The following is a 27,006-nucleotide window of genomic DNA, read 5'->3' on the forward strand; positions in this document are numbered from 1 at the left end:
TTTCAGTATCCTCCCATTTATTGTGTACTCTCTTGCCTTGTTTGACTTCCCCAAATACATTACCTCACACTTTTCCGGATTGAATTTCATTTGCCACTTTTCAGCTCACCTGACCAGTCCATTGATATCTTCCTGCAGTCTACAGCTTTCCGCCTCACTATCAACCACACAACCAATTTTTGTATCATCTGCAAACTTCTTAATCATGCCCCCTACACTTAAGTCCAAATCATTAATATATATCACAAAAAGCAAGGGACCTAGTACTGAGCCCTGTGGAACCCCACTGGAAACAGCCTAACATACCATTAATATGGTGCATATCCACATGAGTTTTACAAAAAAATCTTTAGTAACTTTGACCACTTGAAAGAGAATGGGGTAGGAACAGTTGCCATAACTACAACCTGGTTTATCTCAGATCATTTCATCACAGGGAAAACCATAGGTTCCACTCAAGGCACATTTGCCATTTGTCTGGGTCCAAGCCGAGAGAATAATCTATGCGCACTGCTCCCCCATATTCACATAATTAACTGAATTTGGACTTTGCTTGGCCATCAAAAACCTCTTGTTTCGTGTACACACTATTCCTTCAACCAGATTAATAGGGATTGCTTTCTACTGTACTGTATAACTTCCGCTCAAACAATTTTGACCTAAACCTTTCAAACTTACAAATTTAACATAATTTTGCAGAGTAGCATATATTTCAATGCTGTGATAGCTTTAGGGCTATCAATAGAGTCATATCCTTCAAATGCCTCGTAGAAATAGGAGTAAGCAGTCTTCCAGTCCTTTTCTTCAGCAGCATGAATAATACCTACATGTAGAAGGAAAAATCTCAGATTAATGCATTATTCACAAAGCTACTTTGAGGTTATGTTAAAGGCAGTCTCTTTTGCATGGAAGCAAGAAAATAGCTGTAGAAAGTCCATGCAAAAAGATCACTACTCATCACATTTCCGTTTGTGTATATCTAACAGACTAACAGCCCTGGGCAACTTCATTTGGACATTAATTCTATTAGTAATAGATTAAACTGTTCCAAACCAATTAAGACAATAAAAAAGCCTCAAAAAGCTGGGTTCTCAGATTGCCCCAGTGAACAGGTGAGCCATATGGACCAGAAAGGTTCCATGTTCAATTCCAGAACTGTGCTCACTTAGTGGATCTCGGCTAGAGCAGCAGTTAGTCCATACAATCGACTTCAGTGATTAGGAAGCAGAAAAATTGCCTATGGTTCACGCTCCACGCTGCTATTCAGTGATCTCCTGCTGGAAGTGCACACCACGGAGTAGTCTGGCGAGACTCACACATGAAGGGTGGGCATGCGGGTGAGGTACCAGAGAGTGTCCTATATTCACGGAACCATGCTCCAGAAAGGAGTCAGCATCTTCAGGAGAGATGGGGACCATGCTGGCAGAAAAAGGAGGGGACAAACAAATTGTATTTTTAAAAGGAGAGTGGTGGTAAGAAACAGCTATTTAGTACAAAATCTCCTTAGTTGCTTCAGACCATCTTAAATACATAGACTTACTTGAAACATCAAAGAGCATTTGACCACTGCAATGCTTCAAGCTTATTGGACAGATTCTTTGATAGTCTCTTTTATCTACACCAAAGCACCATTACATTTGCAACACTAGTGGTGACCTTAATGCTGTACGTCTTTCCCCTTCCTGGTAAAATACTAATCCTAATATGATGATCTTGCCTATCTATTATATGAGGCTAGTAATTACTAGAATCCTCGATGTTATAATAGCCCTTGTCAGTAACTATTCCTACAAATGGTATGCAATTTTTACGATTTACACGGTACAGGTAACATTGCAAGTTCTCAAATTTCAGATAGAAGCAAAGCATAAAATATCCAAATCTATTTTAACTTAACCCTTGACCACCCTATTATCACTGAAATTCTTTCCTTTAGGTAAGATATCTATTTTAACTGTTTGTACTTCTTGATCATTACGCATAATCTCATAATTTCAGGTAAAATGATTTCAACAGTGTCCCATTTTATGTAAAGGGGGTAAACGGAGGGAAAAATCCTACTGCGATGCAGTAAAAAAGGCTGAAGGTTAAGAGGTTTTTTTTGGTCTGTACCTGACTGCATATCGAGTGCAGCCTGTAGTTTGGGTGGGCAATAGATTGCATTTGCAGTTGTTCGTGCTGAGGTCAGGGCAGCTCGTGCTTTTGGCAAGTTACTCAGAGCGTGATACGTCTTACTCTCCAACAGCTGAACTTCCACCAAAAGTGCCTTGTCATCCATTTTCTTCAGCTCACGAAGCAACTGTGATCCTGAAAAACATTAGAACATTTAGTATAAAGTATTTTTTTTTTAAATGAGCTCCTAAAACTGTATCAAGTAGGATTTTATTGATGGGGTAATAATCCTCATGACTTGACCATTATTCTTTATTTCAGTAATACTCAAAATACTTCTGAAATCTAGGTTAATGTAGTTTTGAAAGGATATCATTAATCCTACTGGTGAACAAGTTGCATTAAGAAAGTTTTTTTTTTAAACTTGAAAATGAAAAGATAGATTTTATTTTTAAACCATTTCCTGCTCAGCTGCCCAATTGTCACAGTTTATGACCCCTTAGAGCAGGGTGATCAAAAAAGATAGACTTTTAACAACAACTTCCATGGATATAGTGACTACGATGTACAAAAAGGTCAAAAGTGCTTCACAGGAGGAAAAGGAACAGACACTAGGGCTTTGTGGGAGAGTTAGGAAAGGTGACAAACTAAACCGGAGGTGTCTAAACTGTGGCCAGAGAACCATATCTGGCATGAGCTCCAATTATCCGTCCCACAAAGTCCCAATCCCTCTCACAATTTTCCAGTTGCTTTATTGCTTCTGTCCAGTTTGGCTTTTAAACTTGGTGGGCTGGCAGATTGAAAAAGGCTACCACCTGATTAGTGGACTTGGATCCAATCAGGGAGCAGCTCTTTTCCAACAATGACTCATACACTTTTCCAATCTGCCAGGCTCACAAAAGATCAAAAAAAAGAGAAGAAATACAGCTGAAGTGGGCAAGTGTCAATAGAATAATCCAGTGGAGAAGGACCAGCAGGTGAGCGAGTGAGCAGTACCTGTGGTGAGGAGCCATGGCTGAGCAGGAAGCAGCTTTTCCCTTGCCTGCTCCTCTGGGGGCTTCAATTTTTAGACATTTACAAACATTTTTCTACATAAAATGTGATCAGGAGATTGGTGGAAAACTTTTCAACATGAATACTCATTCCAATCAATTGCGAAAACTTTAATAAGTCTGCATTTAACTACTATTGATTACAAAAAAATAGTAAACTGCTTTAGTTTAACTTTAGCACCGTTTAGTGAGAGTGACAAAAATAATGCTTAATTGAAATCTTCCTTGAATTCATCATTCAGGGTTGGAGATTTAGAAATACATCCAAAGGTAACTATATGGCAAGTTGGATGGTAAGCTACATGGTCTACTCCTGCCTCAAAATGTTACTAAAAATGTTTAGATATCCCTGCACTAACATACATCGCAATATAAAGATATCATATAACTGCCACTAAGTTGATTAGCATAAGGATAATGCCATGAGTTTAAAGATTTTCTAACTCAGACTCAAGGATCTCATATTCAAACACATCAGGCCAGAATTTACTGTCAAAATAACAGCGAGGCTAATGACGCTCATCGTTACTTATGTGCAAAACGCACAGCAACTTCAGGCGACGGCAGATGCGTCGTTACATGCGAAAATCCAGAAGTTGCTGTCCGAGATGCATATAACTTCCCGAAAACAGCATCTCACCGTCTGACTCGCCATTCAAATGCATTGAGCGGCGTGAAGTTCCTGTACTTGCACGGTAGATACCACCTAAACTAGTCACAAAAGGTTAGGGCTTGTCCATTTCACCTTACTACCCTTTTTAACAGCGTGATAAGTGTCAATTACTGCCAAACAACCTCTCTGGCACTGAAAATTAACCATTACAAGTGTGCAAATTAAACTTGTTTTTAAAAATAACTTTTTCTTTTGTCTCTTAACCTAATCTTTCTTTCCCCCTTTATTTCTTTCTGTACCTGAGTTGACACTGAATTCACTATTCTAACTTACACTTCCTGGTGCAGCCTCTATGCTGCTCATTAACAATGCTTCAATCTGATTGGTTAAGGAGGTACACAGTTACTTGCCCTGTTCACACAGGTCCCAGATGCCCTGTAGAGGGCACCGTGCCATCTCCATCTCTCACTTACAGTAAATTGCCGTGCAAAAGCTCATGGAAATTAAACCAGCAAGTCTAACTAACGACTGGCACCATTCATTTACTGGCTACAGTGAATTCTGGCCCATTATTTTCAATGAGCATGAGCATGTTTAAATTCAATATATATAGGAACTGGGGTAGGCTATCCAGTTCCCGGGCCTGTTTCACACACTATTAGATCATGGCTGATCTGTAGCTCAACTTAATTTACCTGCCTTTATTCCATATCCCTTGAAACCCTTACCCAATAAAATCTATCTATCTCTGTCTTGAAAATTTCAATTGATCCCCAGCATCAGTGGCCTTTTGGGGTACACAGTTCCAGATTTCCACAATCCTTTATGTATATGTATAACTATATAGAGTACCCAAGAATACTGCCATGGAGGTGCACTGAGGTGAGGGTGGAACCAGTGCTGAACTGACACTTGGGAGTGATGATGCCTGGATCTTACATTTATATTTGAAGCTTTCCAAGAAATTCACCGCATTCCAGACACTACATAATTGAAAAATCATTTCCAAAATAGCCACCATTTGAATGAACCAAAAAACAGTATATTCTACACATTGATCAGAATTTTGATTTCTGAGATGAAGCTTTTTACAATATAATCAAGGTCTAAAATCTGCACAAAGGTCAGATTGCTCAGTAACTCTAATGTTGCAACACTGCACTGTCACTGTAGACTGTTCAAATTCCAGCCTCAGCTGTCAAACCTTATTTCCTGAATCTACAAGCCTCTCAAGCTATTGTCTGGGGTACGAGATGAAGTGTTCCACCTGTGGGAGAAAAGAAAAGCTGGCAGGACCAGTTCTAATCTGCTGAAAGACATCTCCTGCAGCAATTAATTCTCCTCTCTTTCTTTTGAGAAAATCCAGTTTTAACAGGATAACAGACCTGTTGGTCTATCAAGAATATTATTTCCACCCAATATCTACACATACACACTTCCAGAAAGAGCCACAGTTTAAGTGGTCAAGAGCGAGAGCGCTGACCAATTTTTCCTTCTCTAATGCAGGAGCACCAAGGACAATTGTAACTGCCAAGATATGATAACTTAACAGAGATCAGAGATAGAACCCGAGACCCGAGACTATATGCTTGGCCTGTCATTGATTAAACCCACTCCGGCATCTTGGGAAGCCCCTTAAAAATATTTACTCAGGTCAAAAATCATAAGTAAAGGTTGGGCAGGCAATCTGATCTTAAGCCTCAGCCACTGTTGCTCTTGCTCTTGGTTTTGCTGCTGGAAAGTGGAGGAACACATCCAGTCAATACCCAGCTCTCCATGTCTCTACAGGAAAACACTTCACCTCTGTTTGGTACCTCTAATAGTACAGCTTAGGTCTTTCAAGCATGGGCGAGAAAATCAGACACAAACTTGTGCGGCACATTGTATTCAGCGCTCTGCATCTCTCAACATTCTTAATGTTAGGTCACTGAATTTTAAAAAGTGAGAAGTGGAAAATGTGAAAATTACTCCTAAATATTCAGCAAGTGGTATCTGGCTGCCGAGCGTAGCAAAGTTGAAAACAATGGTGCGAAGGATGATGCACAAAAATGGAAATCTAAGACAGCTTCAAGGCCTATCAGAAAAATATGGCTTCATACGCAGGCATAAAGAAACAAAACTCGCAAACACTGTGTAATGACGTGAAGCATAAGGAACAGTGGAACTGCATTCTAACCAATTTCACCAGTTCTCAGTCCAGCTTTGTTACCATTATTCCTCTCACCTGCCTCTTAAAAATAATCTAATACCTATTCTGTTAACTACATAATTTATGTAGGATATGCATCTTCCTGTACGTGAAGTGCTTTGAGAGGCGTCTCAGGCATGCAATAAAGGTGCAATATAAATGTTTGTCTTGTTTCTAAACCTTGTCTAACCACAAAAATATGACTGCAAATTTTAAAAAACATGTGAAAATTCAGCAAACCTGCATCACCAATAGAAATACTGTAATTAAATTCAATTATGTTTCTATAGGATACTGGCCCCTACTGGCCAGTCAGGGATATGTAAACCATAGTATTAAATGACAGCAAGTTATGAAAGTTTACAGAGCCCTGCCCTCTAGTGGAACTTGTATGTTGTACACTGAAAAGAATTGATGGCTTACAGCAGTGGATACACCACCATGATTATGAAAAAAATCACTAAAGTGTAAAGTGCCTTATCAAAACATTTTTGCAAAGTACACTGCAAAAGAAACTTCATATTACATAAATTAGAAAAAAAAATTAGGTTTGAAATCAACACATTGTACTCATTTTAAACTATGGCCAGAAACACTTTCGAAGTCACTTCATCTGATTTTAAGCATAACAGTGACTGCACTTCAAAGTAACTCACTGTAAGTGAAGCACTTTGAGATGCAGATCAGAGATGCAATAAAGGCCTTATATAAATGCCTGTCTTTCTAAACCTTTCCAAACTACAAAAATATGGAAATTCCCAGCTTGCTCATCTCAAAATCCGAATCAAAACACAGTAAAATATTTCTCAGGATAGTAAACTGGAGGCCAACATTTGGCGGATTAAAATCACGTACCTCACAATTTAAAAAGTGTGTGTGTTCAGATATGAATACTTCTAGTGTTAAATTAATCTGGTTATAGATTCCCCAGATATTGGTGCTTCCATTTTGTTTTAGCTCAGAAATTATCATCTGGTTATCATACTGATACATCATTGCACTCTCTATTTAAGTGCTCTTAAGCATCATCTGATTAATAATCAGCCCAACACAAGATCCACCCCAAAACAGCTGAAAAACACCACCACAAATTTCCCAAAGTAAACACACAGAGCTTAAAGCAGTTACTAACGTTTCTGTCTAATAACAAAATGCACCGCTTTTTGGGACAGACTTAAACCAGCAGTACTCAACCTGTGTGTTAATTCATTACCATTAACACCTTAAATATATGCAAGACTTTAAGGGGTTTCAGGAAATTCTTGCATTCTAATTTACCTGAAAGCAAGTTTGGATTGAAGTTGTGTCGCTTCCACCCACGCCACCCCCAACATACAGCTGCCAGTGATCACAGCTCCCACGCTATCTACCCAATAGATGAAAGGCAGTATCAATAGTTACCTAATTGCAATGCCTCCTGGTACCTCTTAGTGTCAAAGTACAGAGAAACCAAGCGAGCCTGTATAGGAAATATTAAAATGGTTAAAATGTGCGTGTTTCAGCTGAAGTTTGAACTCAAGGCATTAAAGTGTAACACTTTTGGAAGTACAGTAAATACGCTAAAAATCCTTTAACTCTGCTGCCAAACTTCTGTTACAATACATCTTCTGTAACTTTAAATCTTTGAGATGTAGGCCTGACTATACCTAGATTGTAGCTCGCTGCCATCCTAAATTCTGCAAAATATTTTTGTAGAAGTTACAAAATTATTTTAAGATGTAGTTGCATTGTGAAAAATTAAGTTAACAGATTTGAATTAAGCTGATGAAAAATAGAACTAGAAAAAGTTTGTTGTGGCAGGCCAAATTAATTTTGTTTCCTCATACTGCCAAATATTGCCTCTTAGTGCACTTAGTGTCAACAACTGAACACTCCTAAGTCAGGACAGGTGCTGAATAACACTGCTTTACATTATCTTTTCCATCACCAACTACTTTTGATAACCGAGTGAATTTATCACCTCAGCGCTAATTATGGGTAAATTATGGAAAATTTACCCAAAATTCAAGGAACAGTTGTGCGTAAAATTGAAATAAAAAATCATGAATATAAAAACAGCTGATTATTATTCAAATGTGCATGTCAGCAGAGCTAGCATAATGAAAAATGGGAAATTTAAAAATGTGCTCGTTAAATTGTACCTTCAAGACAATTAATTACCTGAGCCAGCATACTGTTAGCTGCAGTACACTAGTACTGTATTGTATCAGCTAAAGCAGGCCATATTACAGCTTGTGCTCCTACTGGAAGCACTCCAGTTGATGATCTCTGCTGTTAAGTTGAAGTTTATCTTAAAAGGCACAATATAGGAAGCAAATTTGTTCTTAAACATAACATTAAAAAAACCATAAAATGTTAACATTTAAAAAAAAATTACAATACCATGGCAGCAAACTCACAGTCATCACAGTAGTTATAAAAACCATGGGATGTCATGTGATGCAATCTGCAACAAGTCACTAGCTTTATCATGGGCAAATTGTTTTGGGTGCCGACATACAATTTCCAGGTTATCACTAGGAACTGGATGTATCTGCCCAAACTAGTCAAAAAAAGATGTTTCAGATCTCAACCTGAACTGTATTTGAATGCAGTTCTGCTACATTTTTGTTATTTTTTAAAAATACAACCCATTTTTCTTGTACTCAAGGACTACCCTCATAAATGAGCCATTGTTCTCTATAAACCAAAAGTGTGACTTTACACACATATCTGGTATTGTAGTAATGCCCAGGGGTTGAGCAAAAACCCACATTATTGTATTTAGCCTACTGAATATGACATGAGCCCTCTCTTGATCTCCAATACTTCGGAAAGCTGTCAAACAAACAGTATTAGACTGTGGCTTGCGTTATAAACTATAGGGGAGGTTTATTAATATCTATTGATCAGTAGCAAAGACAATACAGGTTACAGTACTTTACAGCACATTAAACGCACTCTCTCCTTTGATACAAAAATAACAAATGCAACTCTTCTCTAACTCTACTGATACCAAATCTGCATTGGTATCTGTGTGCTAACTCCACATAGAGATTCGTCTGGCTCACAAGCTCTCACTGTAATACAATGGTACAGGGGGAACTGGTGACATTTATTGAGGAACAAAGGAAATAAAAACTATCTTTCAAAATCAAAAAGCTGCCAATCAAGCTTACATTTAGACACAAAGAGAAGGTCTGCAGATTAATGTTTCAGACAAATCTGTCATTTAGTTGTAAAATCCGATTGGACTTAATTGACCATTCACAGAACGAAGCACTTTGTTGTACCAACTAGTTTAGAACTGAACAGGTACTTAAGTTTTGCAAACAAAATGTATTTGCATGGGAAGAATATCCCATCCATTTAGCAAAATGCAAAAGACAGATTTTGTCTGCAACGGCTTGTATATTTTGAGCTGAATACTAACTGTGACAGTAACCAAAACTTAAGTGAATGCCAGTTTCCTATACAAGATATAAAGAATATTCTCTATTTGTCACAAGGTCCTATGGGGAAGGATTGCATTCCAATCCAGAGCCTCCTTTAAAATAATTAATGGGCAGATGTCTACCAACGGAAGCTTCTTTGCAGAGTTTTAATAAGTATTTTTTTTACTACAGGATACAATAATGCCTGGTTTGTGTACAGATGCTGACTTCTGTTCTATTCCCATGTGCTCCTGTCAAGGATAAACCTAGATGCAAACAAAAAATATTTGCAATGTATACACACAATTTTTTTTTCCTCAGATGGGTGTCTGACACATACGGAAATACATCATGATGCTTGACGGTCTTCAAACCAAACAACTGGCAAATCCACACAAGTGGACTATGTTTGCCTCATATGCAATGTACACTCTCTACCTGCTGGACACAATCCACTTACCTGAACACAGATAATGTCCATGCAGGTTGGCAAAGCCAAAGCTTAGGAACCAAATCACGGGTACTGCTGGAGTTGAACCATGTAGCTCAACAGCTCAGAACGCTAGTAAGATTCCAGTTGCTCTTCCGCCCTACCCATTTTAGCATTGTCTTGCAGCATTATGCAAAGCAGAGTGGGAATAGCTATAGCTCCAATGGCTGGTTGGCCCCCTGCAAGTTTCACCAATGAGTTAGGCTGCCTGGCCAATCCACAATCCCCTGGCGTACTATGGAGCTGTGTGGTTCAAGTATCAGGTTATCAAGTCTGCCAGAGCGGATCAACATGGTTCCAATCTCCCATTGTCAGGCATGTGTCAGCTTGACCTCAGATAGCACTTAAACTCACCGCCACCCCTTGGCCACTAAACAACAGACATGTAAGTTCCAGCCATAACCAAGTGGACAGCAGGCCAGAAATGAGTGGAAAACATATTCTTGATACTGTCCCTTATGATGCCACCCAACACAATGATGCAGATATTGAATAGGTTGGTGATGGTGGAGAGGTTTGAGAGTATATCCAGCAAGCCTTTCAAATGCCCTAAGTGCATCTTGGACCTAAAGTGCACAACCTGGATAAAATCCAAGATTCAGCAAGGTGCTCCCAACTTCTGCATGAGGGCAGCATGAGCACTAGGTTGAAAATCTTAAGATGAGTGCATAAAGGCAGTGCAAGTGGGTTCCTCGGCCTATTTTCATTCAAAGCTACAACCTGCATCAGACATTCATCACGGCAATTAAATCCTATTCCCTTTTCATTTATATCCCAGGTTCTTAACGCATTTAACATACATCCTAGAGAAAGCAGAAGGAAGAAAAATGACAACATGCATTTACATTGCTATCAGTAAGACTTCTCAGTAATTTAGCATCACCCTTCTTGTGGGTAGAAATCACAATTGCACTGAGGGAGTACATATCTCAAATTGAATCCAATTCTCAATGGGCTGCTTCAAGATGAGTCAGCGATTCTTAGTATTTATCTCGAAGACCATTACCTCTAGCACAAGTAACTTCTAGACATTTAGCATATCATTCATGTCTGCATCTCATCTTTAACAGAGTGTGTAGTCCACTCCCTCGTAGTAAAATAGTTGATTACGCCCAAATCTATACATTACACTCCAGTGGCTTTTTTAACATCAAAGCAGATGGCTCCCTACTGAGTCAAACACCAACAAGGGTCCATGTCTTCTCCAGATCCAGAGAATGCTTGTTGAACAGCAATAGACTTGGAACTCATCGGGACTAACCCAGAGGAACCTTTTGACCATGATTGACAAACGGAATGGAAATTTAGTGCAATTTTTGTGCTATCGTGACCTTTTGTGGATGAACACAATGAATCCTACACCATATTCCTTATCACCACTGTAGCTTTATATGCCAAATCATCTACTTTCACAGCAGTTCTCAACATGCTAAAGCTTCAAATACCACTTTAGAAGACCCCATACTTTCACTCAACAGCAGTTCTTCCCTTTGCAGTTACCTTAAGAGGACTCCACAGATATGCACTAGCAGGTTCTAGCTTCAGTTGTTTAAGATTTAATCCTCAGAAACTAGAAATCATCTGCCATCAACTCTCTCAATCAGCAGTCACAAAGATCAGTGCCAGATTTCCTGGTCAGCAATTTCCTTTGTGCAATCGAGTGTATAGTCTTACTGCACTGGGGTTGCATCAAAATAATGCCACATTTTTGAACTTTACAACAATCATTTAGTAGTGTACATTCCAATTCAAAAACACCAACTTTCATTTATAAAGCGTCTTTAACCTAGTAAAGTGCCCCAAGTTCAGTTAAAAACCTTGGCTTGGTGCTATTAATAGTAGTGGTCTATACAGTAGAGAAGGAATTCTCTTCACCGTTAGGTGCCATAGTAAGTTGGCATGCTAATGCACTGCATCCGAGTGCTATGCATGAGTTTTCCCCTGCAACTTCCCACATAGCAAGTTCACAGACTTGAGACGGTATCTTCAGCATTGCCCATGCCATTTCTTTCTGAGATAATCTTTAGAGTACATTGAGATGCAGGAAAATGTTCAACTGTAAATGCACCTCAAACTTCTTGAAAATTATTCTCCACCTCCCACCCCCATTTCAAATCTGTCCACATGACACAATTTCCCTGGCTGATACCTCCTCGCAAGCCTTTACCAATACTGATAACACTGCAAGGCAGAACCAAAGCCCATCTCAGATTACAATTTTACCTCTCTTCAAGGCACTTAGCACTGCCCTCTAATGGGTAAGACAGGACTCACCCTTTGGGTCATTGATGTTGTTAGGTGCACCCATCCATTCTATGTCACAACTCCAACGAGCTGCTTCAATAAATCACAGCAATTTTTTTTTGAACGTTCTCCTGGTAGGTCTGCAACTTACTAAAGATATCTTTATCTCAACAAAACTAAAAAAAATTAGCTCCCTCCCCATTTAATTCTGAATTACAAATTGTAAACTTCAAGTCAGTGACTGCGGATTAAAAGTATAAATACTGCGTACAACCTTTATTTTTCTTTAAAACTACCATTTCTGGAAGACAAGCTAACGATTTTTTGTAATTTCAGGTGTTCACTCATAAAACACTGATTTAAAAACCTTGAGAAGCCCCATTTTAGCAGTAATGAGTCACACCACAGGCAAACTGTGCATTAGTCTAAAAAAAGTTCCACAGTAGAAGTGTAACTATTAGCAGTCAAGAAAACATTGCCCTTCACCGTTCAATTCCGTTACCGAGAGCAGTGGACTGGTGTCACGCTCACGGGCTTCAGCTTATGCAGCAGTATAACCAGCTTCTAGCTAGAAAGTACTTAAGCACTGTGCCAATGTTAGCTCATCTCCTTCACTACCATGGGAAAGTAGACCACCTCATGTGTGCAAAACCTAGAGAGAAGTCCTGAGCATCGAAATTCTCATTCTAGTAATCTCGTGGATTGATTACCCTGAATGTCAATAATAGATACTGGAAATTCCCCCAAATGATAAGGAAACCAAAATGGTGTGATTTTATAAAAAGTTGTATTTAAAAAAAAAACTGAATGCTAACGGGTTAAATGTGGAAGATGTGTCAAAATCAAAACATTCTTTGCTGTTCCATAGGAACAGGAGTAGGCCATTCAGCCCCTCATGCCTGCTCCGCCATTTGATAAGATCATGGCTGATCTGTGATCTAGCTCCATATACCTGCCTTTGGCCCATATCCCTTAATACCTTTGATTGCCAAAAAGTTATCTATCTCAGATTTAAATTTAGCAATTGAGCTAGTATCAATTGCCGTTTGCGGAAGAGAGTTCCAAACTTCTATCACCCTTTGTGTGTAGAAATGTTTTCTAATCTCGCTCCTGAAAGGTCTGGCTCTAATTTTTAGACTGTGCCCCCTACTTCTAGAATCCCCAACCAGCGGAAATAGTTTCTCTCTATCCACCCTATCTGTTCCCCTTAATATCTTATAAACTTCGATCAGATCACCCCTTAACCTTCGAAACTCTAGAGAATACAACCCCAATTTGTGTAATCTCTCCTCGTAACTTAAACCTACACTGCACTCCCTCCAAGGCCAATATGTCCTTCCGAAGGTGCGGTGCCCAGAACTGCTCACAGTACTCCAGGTGCGGTCTAACCAGGGTTTTGTATAGCTGCAGCATAACTTCTGCCCCCTTGTACTCCAGTCCTCTAGATATAAAGGCCAGCATTCCATTAGCTTTATTGATTATTTTCTGCACCTGTTCATGACACTTCAATGATCTATGTACCTGAACCCCTAGGTCCCTTTGGACATCCACTGTTTTTAACTTTTTACCATTTAGAAAGTACCCTGTTCTATCCTTTTTTGATCCAAAGTGGATGACCTCACATTTGTCTACATTGAATGGCCACAGTTTTGCCCATTCACCTAATCTATCAATATCGCTTCGTAATTTTATGTTTTCATCTACACTGCTTGCAATGCCACCAATCTTTGTGTCATCAGCAAACTTAGATATGAGACTTTCTATGCCTTCATCTAAGTCGTTAATAAATATTGTGAATAATTGAGACCCCAAGACAGATCCCTGCGGGACTTCACTAGTCACATCCTGCCAATGTGAGTACTTGCCCGTTATCCCTACTCTCTGTCTCCTTTCGCTCAGCCAATTTCAGAACTAAGTCTGTACTTTTCCCTCGATTCCATGGGCTTCTATCTTAGCCTAACAGTCTCTTATGTGGGACCCTATCAAATGCCTTCTGGAAGTCCATATAAATAGAGTTCCAAAGCATTACTTATAATAACTGGCTTGATAACATTATAAAAAAAGAAAAAATGTATGAAAATAATACTTACAGAACACACTGCAACATTTCACCCTACAAATACTGACATTTATTAAGTTGGAATTTTGGAAGAACAAAATTGATTTAGAAACTTCATCTGAACTCTTGGGTGAATTGCAAACTTGAATTGGATATTACTTAGTATTACATCCCTTGTAGAGACCAATTAATGACCATGAGGTACAGCCAGACATACCTCCAAAGCCTGGCGTAGGAACGTCCTTTTCTCAGATTTCGCCCACTCAATGCATTCTAAACATAATTCAACCTGTAAAAGCCACATCTCAGTTAATTCCACAACAGCCAAGAACAAAGAAAAGGTGAGCTAAATAATTTCTGATTTGAGGGCACAGCATTTTATAAAAATTGTGCACCAACAAGAAAGTAAACATCTAATACCTTAATTTAATCTACAGGCCTGCCTTTCACAACCTCAGGATGTGCCAAAGTGCTTCATAGCCAAAGAAGTAATGTAGGGAAAGGCAGCAGCCAATGTGCACACAGCAAGGTCCCACAAACAGCAATGAAAGTGATGAGCAGATAATGTTTTAGTGATGTTGGTTGAGGGATAAATACTGGCCAGGACACTGGGGAACTCCTCTGCTCTTCATTGAACAGTGCCATGGGATATCTTTTGACCACCCAAGGTAGATGGGACTTCAATTTAACATCTTATCCGAAAGACGGCTACCACTGAGCCAAGGCTGACACCTTATAGAAGGCTTGTTGTCCACCTGATAGCTGCTCATCACCGTACAGTAATTACTAGTTGGAAGGATGGATGGTCTGGGCCATCAACTTCACCCTAATGAATGCAAATCCAAGATGCAGGTCGGATTCACTGAATAGCTTATAAAGGGTACGCATGAGGTATCTGAATCCAACAATTTTTGGTCATGACATTAATCCTGCACTATTTAGGTCCCCAGGGAAGTAAATTTTATTGAATCAAAACTAGACTTTCATTTATTTTAGTGGATTAAACTATTAACTAGAAAATCAGTGTAATTCAGCACTGTTAGCTCTTACCTCTTGACCAGTTGCTGCCTCCATGTCTAGGAACAAGTCGAGCAGAGACCGAACCAACCGAGCAGCCTTAGCTTTACTGATGGAATTCAGGAATGGTCTGACGTACTTCAGCAGTCCCCCCAGCTCTTTGGAGAGGAAAAACGGATTTCAGATATTCGGAATTGCATTACATACAAAACAAAAATCAGAATCTTGAGTTTTCTTTGGCCATAAAAGTAAATCACTCAGCAGTATTTTAGCAGGTACCTGCTGTACAATTGCTGCACTTTCTCTTTGTACTGCAGATATTTGAAGGCTTGGAAACTAAGAAGCATTCAGAGTATTTTCCCACTTATTTTCTGTTAATTATGAATTGGTGATCACTTTCACAAAGATCACCCACAAACTCTGGGAAACGCACCAGCATAGAAATGGCTTGTGCTACCCGATTCCTACTGCTCAAATCTCAATTACTGCAGTAATACAAAGAGAAAGGATAAAGCAAAGAAATAAAGTCTATACTTTTGTGAAAGAGGCAACAATTATCAATGTCTCCTCAGCAGTATGTTAATAAGTTCATGAAAGAACATACAAAATACAATGCTAAGTTTAAGAGCTATCTTGGTATGTAACTGGTTCTTAGGTTTGCCAAAAAAATTACATTTCACAGACAAGGTTAAAAGAACCAGTTCCTACAAATTTGAAAGCCAGGAGCATTGTGTAATGTATTCAATGGAGAGGCACGATGGGATACGAATTTATATCCAAGAGTCAAGTGGGTTATGGTCAATACATTGAATGGGATGAAGTGTATCCCATGGCTTGGAATTATATTTCTAATTTGCGCCACATTTAAATTTAAACAACTAGGTGTAAATTTACAATGGGAACTAAACTAATGCATAGACTATGGAGTTTTGCTTCACAATGGTGTCCATTCACAACTGTGATGTTTCACATGAGATAGAAAAAAATTATTGAAGACGTTATTTTGTTTGGTATAAAATGATCAAGAACACTTGCACAAAACACAGAATACAATCACAAAATACTGAAACACCCTGAAATACACTGCAATAAAATGGAATTTGACGCATTCTGTCATTGTAAACTGGTGACCCTGAAAAGGATTTACTATCAGCTGTACAGTGCCACAAAGTGTTGACAATAATGACTTCTACAAGTTCCACATTGTCACCTTTTCCAGGCAATAAATGCGGCTTTTTAGAACAAATAAAAAAAAACTACCAAAATAACTGGAATTCAAACCATTCACCCAATGCAAAGTTATGCGGTATTTAGCCACAACAGGCACAATTAAACCACAAGTATAAGTTTGGCAAAGAAGATATAAGCCATAATTAAAATCTCTAAAATGATTTAATGTCTAGATCCTGTCTGAAGAAAAAGACTGTTTTAAAGAGGACAATTCAAGTTTCCCACTGTTCCACACTCGTTGACTTACTCTTTCGAGGACCACTGGAAAACATCTGCTCTATGGCTGCCTCTGATCAGCAAATTGAAAACATAAAACAGGGAAGGATCACGAGGGGTCTGAAATTTCCTATTTAGTATCTGGCAATCCAGCATAATACCTGTAATGCAACACATCCATAAACAGGAAACAGAAGGTTCTTGATAGAAATAAGATTTTGTCGTGCAACCTCACAGACACTCAATACTAGTTGCAGTATACACGTCTCCTCTTCCAAATAGCCAAGTGCCAAATAGTTTACCTGCTGCCTGCCCCGTTTTGGCTAGGAGTCCCCCCAGTTCCAGAATGCTCTGCTCCTTAACACGAACAGCTTCTTCATCATCTTGCTGGATATCACGTTTCACTGGAAAATAGAACAAATGATACATTTATTCCAGTATCATTGGAAAGATGTGCTTGTTTGGGCTTTTGTCGCACCTATACATGCAAGTTTTTCTGTAAAGTGTTAGAATGCCTGCTGACACACTTAGAAAGATGCAATACATTTCTAAAGCAGGTTTCTTGACAGTTTTGTAAAAAGCACTCATGACATCTAGCAGATGGAGAACAGTATTTCAAAATTCTAGTGTCAACAGAAGTTTTAAAAAGTAAAAACTTGCATAGAAACCAGCCATGCAAATTTAGTTGGTAAACTTTTTTTGTGCCAATAAAGGAGAAGGAAGGGAAATTTCACAGCATGGAGTCCATAGATTTTGGTTTCACTCTTAAAGGATAAATCTCCTCATAGTACTGCAAGTCTTATTTATACTGTTTTTTCAAGAGGCTACAAGTGTCTCCACAACTGATAGTGAGAGGCTCTTTGCTGGGTGCTATGAGTACTCAATCTGCAAAATCAGCCTGTAAAACGGAGTAAGTTTGGTTTTATTCTGAAGTACTGAATTAGATTGCTGTTAATATACTAAGTCAGTTCAAGCCCTACAAATGGAGACAATGGCCTAGAACTTGGTTCGTGTCTGCAGGCTGGTGCGAACCAGCACAGGGAGCGATCCATACACCAAGACCAGCGAGCTGCAGATGCCCGCTGAGCGGCCCCAGGCAGCTTGGCAGAGAGGAGGATTTCAATTTCGGGCTGTTGTGCTGCGTTGCCGGGAGAAACCCTTAGGTAGGTCCTGGGGGGGATGGTAATTGGATGGGGACAACGGTCTTCAGCACTGCTCCTCCTAGCTCCAGGGGTTTATTTAAGGACCGTTGGTTAGGCTGCACGTAGATCTGGTTTTCCTCAAACCAGCACTGGCAGCATTCAGAGAAGGGGGATCTGAAACAGGCGTTGGGGCCCCTTATTTGCATTTGCAATGGGTCTAACGCCCGTTTCAAGCATGGGCCCTGGGTGCCTCTTTTTCTGCCTTCACCAATATGGCAGGAGGCGTACTTCCGCGCAGAACGTGCGTGGCAGGCTGTCCGCCACGTTGAACACTTATGCGCTCATTTTACGCCTGTAAAACAATTTCTAGGCCACAAATTCCACAGGGGAGGATTTAGTCAGCCTTTCAGGGACTTGTCTGCTTTCATGAGGACCCTAGAAACAACAAAGAGGCCAACATCAATTTATCTTGATGTGGAGATCTTGAGGCTCCTTGAGCAAGTTGCGAGAGTTTCAGAAAGGCTTAGGAGGCAAGATTTGTGTGTTTGAATGGGGAAGGTAGGCAGAAACTGCAAGCCTCATACCATGTTTCATTACCCACAAGAAATATCAGAACGAGCCATCTAGTGCAAATAAAGCTTTGTAGCATTGAGTTGAGTAAACTTGGCTTTTTGAATCTCACTTAGAAGTTGGCAGGAAGGCAAGAACTAACTTGTTGCAAGGGGATGTTTTTGGACATGGGGCAGGAAAGTTACATGTTGGATATCTCAATATAATTAATCAAGTGTAAAAAAGATAATGCTCTCTTCAGCTTATCCTATTGCTATGTGAAGAATGCTGAAAGAAACACATATTTAACCTGTACACAGTCCCATTTTTACATATACCACACCTGACCTGTTATTGAATCTTTAATTGCTCAAGTGCAGCTACTGACCAAGAACAAATTTTTTCTCTGCCACTTAATCAGATGGAGCGAGGAAAGCAAGAGCCATCTCTTAGCGTTAAAACAGAAAAGCACAAAACATAGTCAGCCTCATGTTGTTTTTTAACCCTTTTCCTTAAAAGGAAGCAACTGCAAGTGATAGCCATCCATCTGGAGTTTGTAGTTCAACTTCTCCAATCAAGTCCTTTAATTTTTCATTAGCTGCCCACATCAACAGGTTTGGTATTATTCAGTTTGGTTCACCATCCAGCCCCTCAACATAGATCAGTTTTGCTGGTTAACCATTCAGAACTATTAAATGTGCCCATACCATCACTCAAAGTGCATTAAAAAAAATACAGACATACCAATGAGCCATACGATTAACTGCAGTTAATATGGACACACTTCTTAAAAAAAAAGTTGAAATACTACCTCTGGTTGCTAAAAACCAATACAATTATGAATTTAATTGCAATTGGCAGACCCAAGGCCCATACTGGTGCCAATTCACAACAGAAGCTGCCTGCACACCAGCTGGAGTTAAAGGGCTTCATATGCATCATTGTGGATGCGCAAAGAAGAAAAAACAATGCAACTGTCCAGAGAGTTACTCTTCCAAGTGCAACCATGCAAATTTGATTATCATAGTGAAAAACAGATATCACGTCACGAGTAATTTCGGGAAGTCTTCAACTTAGATGGATTTTAAACGTACCCTCTAAGTACTACATTTTAGAGGTGAAATGTGTGCGCTGGTTTGGAGTTAAAAGGGAGGGAGGGCTGTATTAAATGCAGGGCATACCATCAAATTTCCCCTCTTGCAATTTCTCTAAAGAAGGTGGACCCAGCAACAGCACAATATCAGGACATCATTTGCTGTTTGCTCCACTACCCCAGCACTGTGATACTTAAAAACGCAACTTTCCCTCTTGACTTCAGTTCAGGATCCCACGGCTAATTTGTAATCAGACACAACCAACCTGGGTTGCATTCAGGTGGAGGAGATTTAAAATCGGGGGCAAGAGCTGGGACGAAAAGCAATAGGGAACGTCGTTATTTAAATATCATAGCATTAGAAGAGTAAAGCAATAGTGGATAAGAATGACATATCAAGGGAAAAATGTATTTGTGGATGTCAGCCGCACAGAAGTGATAGAAAAATTAATGTTGTCCCTCGTTTTATACAAGATCCATGGATTTTTGGGGATGAGGAAAGAGGGAATTTTCTACCTAGGTCCATCTTACAAATGGTAAATCCATATCCAAAACAGACTGAGCTAACTGTGTTTAACCAAAAGTCCAATACAAACCCTCAAGAGATCTGGTATCATGAGTAATATGTACACACATTCATGAACAATTCTTGCACCACAGAAGGAACAGCAATATCTAATTGAGGGTCATGGGAAAGCTGATGTGAAATAAAGCACAGGACTCAACAAATTCAGCAGAGAAGAAAAATGTTAAATCCAATAGCTGCAAATTCAAAAGAATACCTACTGATGCTTCGATGGCAGACGTAATCAATTCTCTTGGTTCCAAAAAAATGGACACCTACCTCCATATTCTTAGCTATTCCTTCACATTTTATCAGCCAACTTCCAAATGGAAGATCAATACTGGCTACATCATCCTGTTACGCTGGCAAGTTTCTGATAAACTTCAAGCGTTCAGGATGCAATGATGTGAAACAAGAAAATCATTCACCAGAAACACTTCCCAGCCAAAGTATCAGAATGTACCAGGGGCAGCGTGTCCCACTCACACACTTACATCTTCGCCTCCTTCCTTCTCAGACTTATCAGTGAGACTCGCCTCGCTGTGTTAGATAGAACCATAAAGACCTGCGTCATACATTGCAAGATAAAAACCTAGAGGCCTCACTGATGTGGACAGTCAAACGAGGGTGGATCAGCACAGCTGGCTTTATCACAATTAGGGACAGTTAATACTTGCAAAAATGTGGCATGCAGGAGCCAGTGAAGCATTGTGGTACATCAAGGGGTGCACTATAAACAGGTTCTCATTCAATCAGACACTTAGTTTTACGTGCAAGAACTAGAGGCAGCTTCTGTTTTCAGTGCAACATCTTCAGCAGTCCCAGTCACCGCTACTCATGGAGTAGAGATGTTTACAAGTCTTTAGTGAAAATAGGCAACTTTTAAGCAAGTTTCCTGACCTGCAGCAATATTTCACTGTTGTTGAGAAAATCCTGAAGCAGTTAACAGTTAAGATTTCATTATATATCAGGCTACCTGGAATAGAGTTTGAAAGTACAACTATCAATCAGAACTCTGCATTTTCAATTAATATGATTGACCAGGTCCAATGAACAGCTCTGCGGTTGAAAATTTGGTGACATGGTAGAAACACATATTTGTAAATAACAAAGAAGAATCAATAGGAGAAACCATTTAGGCTGGAATAGTATTTTTTTCTAAGAAAAATTTAGCATTTTATATATGGCAAACTGTACAAAATTAATGGTAACAAGTGAGTCTCCTGTGGCACTGATCAAAATTAAGATAAATAAAGATGGGAGAGTTGGCACTTACACAGGGATTAGGAGTGAAGTCGAGAGAAGTCACTTCCACCTCCCACAGCTCAATGCAAGTAGCTCTTGTAAAAACATTACTTCTTTTTGGCTTCTCTCTCCATCCACCCATTATAACTTCTCTCATGATTTTTTTTTCTGGCTGCTTTTCTTTTCTTTGCCCCCTTTCAGCTTTTTGCCCTTTCTCCTTCCAGTTGTATCTGCCTTTGGCTTTTCTTCTCCTCTTCCCCCGTGTGTTACCTATAATTCTTTGTCTCTTTCCAGGACCGAGTTCAGGGATGGGATAGGGGAGGGGAATGTATCTGTTAGGCTGAACCCAAGGCAGAACCTGGGAACTACAGGCTGAATTAACTATGAGGAGAACTCAAGCTGGGTTGGGACCTGGGAAGGGGCTGGACCAGTGATAAGAGTGCGACATGGAGGTTGCAGAGTGAAGGGCTGCAAGAAGCTGGCTGGATCTGGGCTCAGGTTGCACGTGTAGCAAGGACCACAGATAGTTCATCTCAGGACTGAGGAGTGTAGCTGAACCCGATGTGTGGGTGCATTCCTGCTTGTTGTGCTGTGTACACCATGGTCATGTTGGGGATTAGCTGGATGAGCCATGGAGTACATAGGTATGAACAGGTCAAGTGCTGTGTGCCCATATGGGTGGCGTCCCGGGGTCACAGTTGTTATGATTCTAACAGGGTAGAGGTAAAATAGTTACTGATGTGATTGGAAGATGGAGTGGGTAAGACAGCGATATTTTTTTCTTGTTAATTTAGTGCATTTATTCAGCTCCAAATTTTATTTTAGGGATTGGGTAATTAAGTATCATGGTGGGTGTATGCCACAGAATGTTTTGTTAGAAAGTAATACCAATCAAAAACGACACTGCAGAGATGGTTCTGCAAGCCAATTAGTTCCTGCTTCTGGGATCTGATTGGATAAATGTAGAGTGTCGAAGGACTGATTGTAAAAGAACACAGGGTCTCCTATATGTTACAAAAATCCCTACGTTAGACTAATTTATTGTGAAATTTTTACACTCCAACATTGTGGACATACAGGTATTTTTTTCCCAATCTTATAAATCATGGATGGTTAACCAGCAAAACTGATTTATAGAGCAGAAATAATAATGCATCAAGAATTCCCTTAATCAAAATTTAAAGTTTCTCTAAAATAGAAGGCAAGATGATTCTGACATGACGGATAGACTTTCTATACCTTCATTTTCATACAATTTTGCTTTGAATATACTGCCAATATTAATTGAGAAGAGAATTTTCTTCCTGATATAAATTAAGCCAGCCCTCAGGATACTGGAAAACTACAACAAAAACTAGGTATGGCATTCATGACAAAAATGCTTCAAAGATCTGAATAAGGATCCAGTAATTGTGCGGTTGCATAAGTAGCAAACTTCTGAATAATTCCACTCTGTTCAAGGTGATTAAATGTTAGTATTTTCTCATCACCTACAGCAAGATCTAGTTCCAAACTTCCAAGTATGCATGGGATTCCATGAATTGGGGGGGGGGGGGGGGGGGGGGACATAGGCACCAGTTTTTAAATGGAATTTACTACGATACCTAGAAAAGGTCAGCATTAAGACCCTAACTGCTCAACTGATACCTATCATTACATTAGACTGGAAACATGTAGTCATTCAAAAATAGATTCCTTGTCCAAGCTTTGTTAAATAGATCATAGAACATAGACGTCTATATTTTTAAAATACACAAGAGTAAAACCTAAACATCCGACGTGTCTTCTAAAACGGGTTGCTTTTTCAAAATACGGTGACAAGGGTAATAGGCTTATTAAAGTGACTAGTTCATCTACCATGGTGCTGCTCACATGGAACAAACTGTCACTCTGAAAATTGAATTACTTGCGCAGGGAGCTGCTGGACCCTGTACTGGGAGCATGCTAGGCGGCCCAGTCTCCTCCTGCATCGGCCGCTAACCTATGCTGCGTCCTGCTGAAGTGGGGATTACAGCGAGTGGTAGCAGCTGGAGGGGTTTTCCAACATCATGATGTATATTTGCTTTCAGGGAGACATGGTCTGTGGGCCCTTTGAGGAGTCAATGAGAAATTCTACCACATCTTGCCAGAGTTGGAGATAAAGTGCCAGTAGCAGCAAGAGCTGAAAAGGGGGAAAATGCAAGTCCGTGAAAGTCAGTGTATGTGTAGAGAATAGGGAGATGAGTACATTCATGGCTGGACAAGACTGCAAGATAAATAAATGGGCAACAAATCCAAGATGAAGAAATTAACCTGGAAGGAAGGAGAAAAAGTAGGTTCCAGGCTCCCGGGATGTAAGTAGGTCTCTGCAATGAAATGGTATGGCAGGATTGTGGAACAGAGTCTAAATATAATGATTTAATATTTACCATTAATTTTCCTATGGTGCTACCTAGTAGTCAGAGCCTGCAACTGCATTGTGACAGGTGACATAGCAAAATTGAATTGGAAATGTTAACACAGTTTACAATGGTAAATGTTGACAGAAAAGTGTGATCAAAAAATATATCACAATGCTATTTATATGGCTATTACATACAGTTAGGTCAGACTCAAAAATTATGGTACAACCACTTTAGTTGAAGTTGCAGCTTTCAGGTGGCTGAATCCCTGAAGGATCTTTGCTGATCTATATTTCAGCAAATCAGCATAGCCATGTTGCTTATTTTAGTCAATCAGAAAGGCACAACACTTGATTTTTTTCTGCTACAGATTTAATGTATGGCACAGTACACACAGATGTTTTATCACATTGATAGCTGAATGTTTAATTCTTACAATGTAGCTTTAGAATCAATAGCAACATATCTCTTGCCAACACCTCCATAATTATTTGCGATACTACTTAACTGCTCAAGAATGAATGACATTTTACTTCATTAGGAAGCTAAAAAGTAAATCGAGGCCTAAATACATCTGAACAGAAATCTACACATAACACTTAAGATTTAAAATTCAGCCAGAAACATGAAAAACACATTAATCTTACCTACAACTGTCTGCTTTCCTGAATGTAGATTGGATGGGTAACAATAACTCACACTCATATAGCACCTTTCACATAGCAAATATCCCACTGGTATTGAGAGAGGATCAGCCATGATCATACTGAATGGCAAAGCAGGCTCGAAGGGCCAAATGGCCTACTCCTATTTTCTATGTTTCTATGCTTTACAAGAGAACAGAGTAAACCAAGGGAGAATGGGAGACAAGTTATGGAAGGTATCTGAGGGGTGCAGCTGAAGAGGTAGGAATTGAGGAGGCTTTTGTAGGTGGGAGAGAGGCGTCAGTTATAGATCTAGCTGAATTTATAAATGCAGTAACAACTGTCATTTTCAGATGACGGAAAAAACACTGTTCCAGTATACTGCTCCTGGATTTTTTTTTTGTATTTTACAAATGCAAGTTTGATGCCAACTAATCCATTTAATATGGCTACTGCTTTCAATATAGTGCCACATGCACCACAAAGGGCACTACAGAGTGAATTACATGACAATTCATTACCCAAATTCATTTATATTTAAACTTAAATCTTAACTATTTATGCTGACTACAGACAGTTTGAAAGTTAACTTGTCAATGATTTTGCTAGTGACAGCACCACACCAGATAAAATAAAAGAATATTTTAGTATCTGTTTACACTGCATGTGACAGACATCTGCTCTTCTACCACACCTCATCACCACAATTCTCATCCGCACCTTTATCACCATCACAATATCTTTGCCATCTGCATCTTATTTCATACTAAGTGTTGTTCACCTTTGCCCTCGCCAAACTCAGCTCACCAAGCTGAAATGTTCACTATTTTACAACAAAATAAACACCTTTGTAAAAAATTATAATGCGTATCCATTTTCAGAACAAATTTTACTCTCAACCTCTTTCCACCTGCCATCAAAACCACTGGCAAGCAGACTAGAAGTGATGACTTTGTTAAAATATTTAGCTGTGAATTAAAATGAACAATCTCACCAAAATTTAAAGATTTAACTTCTCATTGTACAATCTTGAGCTCCCTTTCAGCAACTTTCACTTATGTAATCCTTATAAATTTACAATCTGCATTTACTGTACTATATTTTTAATTATAAAACTTACTGAAGTTCCTGATCTGTTACCACCACTTTATACTGAGCTGTGTTGCTTTCGAAGCTACATTCCTTAATTTGTTGAAATCAACAGAAGTAGCCAAAACAAAGGTTCCATGACGTTGCATTGGAAAGATGACTGAACCAATTGCAAGGCATTGCAATTTTATTCTTCAGCTAATCACAATCTTGCCTGTCAATCACTACAAGCCAGTGTTCAGAGCCAACAATTACAGTGGGTACATGTAAATATAATCCAGATTTTACAGAGAAACTGCCCCAAGACACCTTGTGGAGGCAAAAAATTCTTATATTTCTTACATTACATATAAAGTGATATCCAAGAGTTCTTTACAGGGCAACGGGCAGTGCGTCGGGGGAGGTAGGAAAGGAAAGATGTTCAGGAGCAGATAAATGCACAAAGATGAGGCTCTTCAAGAGGCATCTGAAGGCAGGGAGGGAGGTGGCAAGACAAAGATTCTGAAGGAGGAAGTTCCAGAAGATGGAGCACGGTGGCTGAAGGAACAGAGTAAGCAAGGGTTGGAGTGCACAAAAACATGGAGGTAGAGGAGATCACTGATAGAGGGAGGGGTGAGGCTATGGAAGGATTTGAAAGCAAAGACAAGAACTTAAACTGATTCTGTGGGATACAGGAAGCTGGTAGAGCTTTGCGAGGACAAAAGTGATGGGGATGCAGGACACCGCCTGTGGCATGCTGGAGGAATGTGTCATTTTTGCATGGTGGGAGTGGAGAGACCAGCAGAGCTTTGGCGAAGCCCAGCTGCAAGGTGATAAAATGCTAATTTCAATTAATATATGTAACATTTTAACCAAAGAAAGTGCGTGCGGGGAAGGTAACATAGACCCTTAAAAGGACTACTCCACATAGTTTTAATTATCAGTGTTCAAAACCATTATCCTCTGGTAGGTGAACTGACCGTGTACCATTGTGGTTGAATCCATTCTGTTACACTGGAATCAGGCAGCTCCATTCATTCCTTTCTGGAGATGCCACATGGAGTGGTTGAAGCAAATGGCATTGATGCATTTAAGGAGAGGCTTGATGTATACATGAGTGAGAAGAGAATAGAAGGGTACGTGGGGGGCGGGGGGCGGTGGACGAGGAAATTAAGAGTTGGAGGTAGCTTTTGTGGAGTCTAAACAGCGGCATAGACCAGTTGAACTGAATGGCGTCTTTGCTGCAGATTCAATGCATTACGAGCTGGATGCCATCAAAGAAGGGCGGTGTCATGTAGTGTAGTTTTTGTATAACTGATCTTAGTAAAAAACAATTGCATTTTTGAAAGAAAGTAAACTTTTGTCAAAATCCCAAATACCTGTACAGGGGCTGCTGTTATATTAAGGATATTAAGACTCAATGTGATTTTTATACACAATATGTGGTTAATATCACCATACGACCAGTTATCATGCATGTGAACTCCTCAACCAAACCTGCTTTTCACAAGTCATTGGCGCTTCTGAAATACCCCCAACAGCTGCACACTGGCACCAATGGGTACTTAGCACATAAAGCTCAGTTGTGGTTATCAGTACCAGAAAGTCAGTCCTGCCACATAGCTGAAATATGCATCAGGCTCCCTCATGCTGGTTCTCAAAGTTTCCAAGTACCCCATCACTAT

At 39.6% G+C, this 27,006-nt stretch overlaps 1 protein-coding gene across 1 annotated transcript in view; it reads right to left on the minus strand.

Annotated features, from left to right (window-relative positions):
* Positions 1–27,006, minus strand: part of LOC137300012 (26S proteasome non-ATPase regulatory subunit 11) — a 66,700-nt gene that overhangs the window by 28,750 nt on the left and 10,944 nt on the right. Inside the window, exons 2-7 of the mRNA XM_067969097.1 lie at positions 16,937–17,038; positions 15,222–15,346; positions 14,389–14,460; positions 7,367–7,424; positions 2,113–2,307; positions 679–823 (exon numbers count right to left, since the gene is read on the minus strand). Coding sequence (XP_067825198.1) covers positions 679–823; positions 2,113–2,307; positions 7,367–7,424; positions 14,389–14,460; positions 15,222–15,346; positions 16,937–17,038 — 697 coding nt within the window. The remainder of the gene's footprint in view (positions 1–678; positions 824–2,112; positions 2,308–7,366; positions 7,425–14,388; positions 14,461–15,221; positions 15,347–16,936; positions 17,039–27,006) is intronic.

Source organism: Heptranchias perlo, chromosome 30 (genome assembly GCF_035084215.1).
Source record: "Heptranchias perlo isolate sHepPer1 chromosome 30, sHepPer1.hap1, whole genome shotgun sequence".
Lineage (NCBI taxonomy): Eukaryota > Metazoa > Chordata > Chondrichthyes > Hexanchiformes > Hexanchidae > Heptranchias > Heptranchias perlo.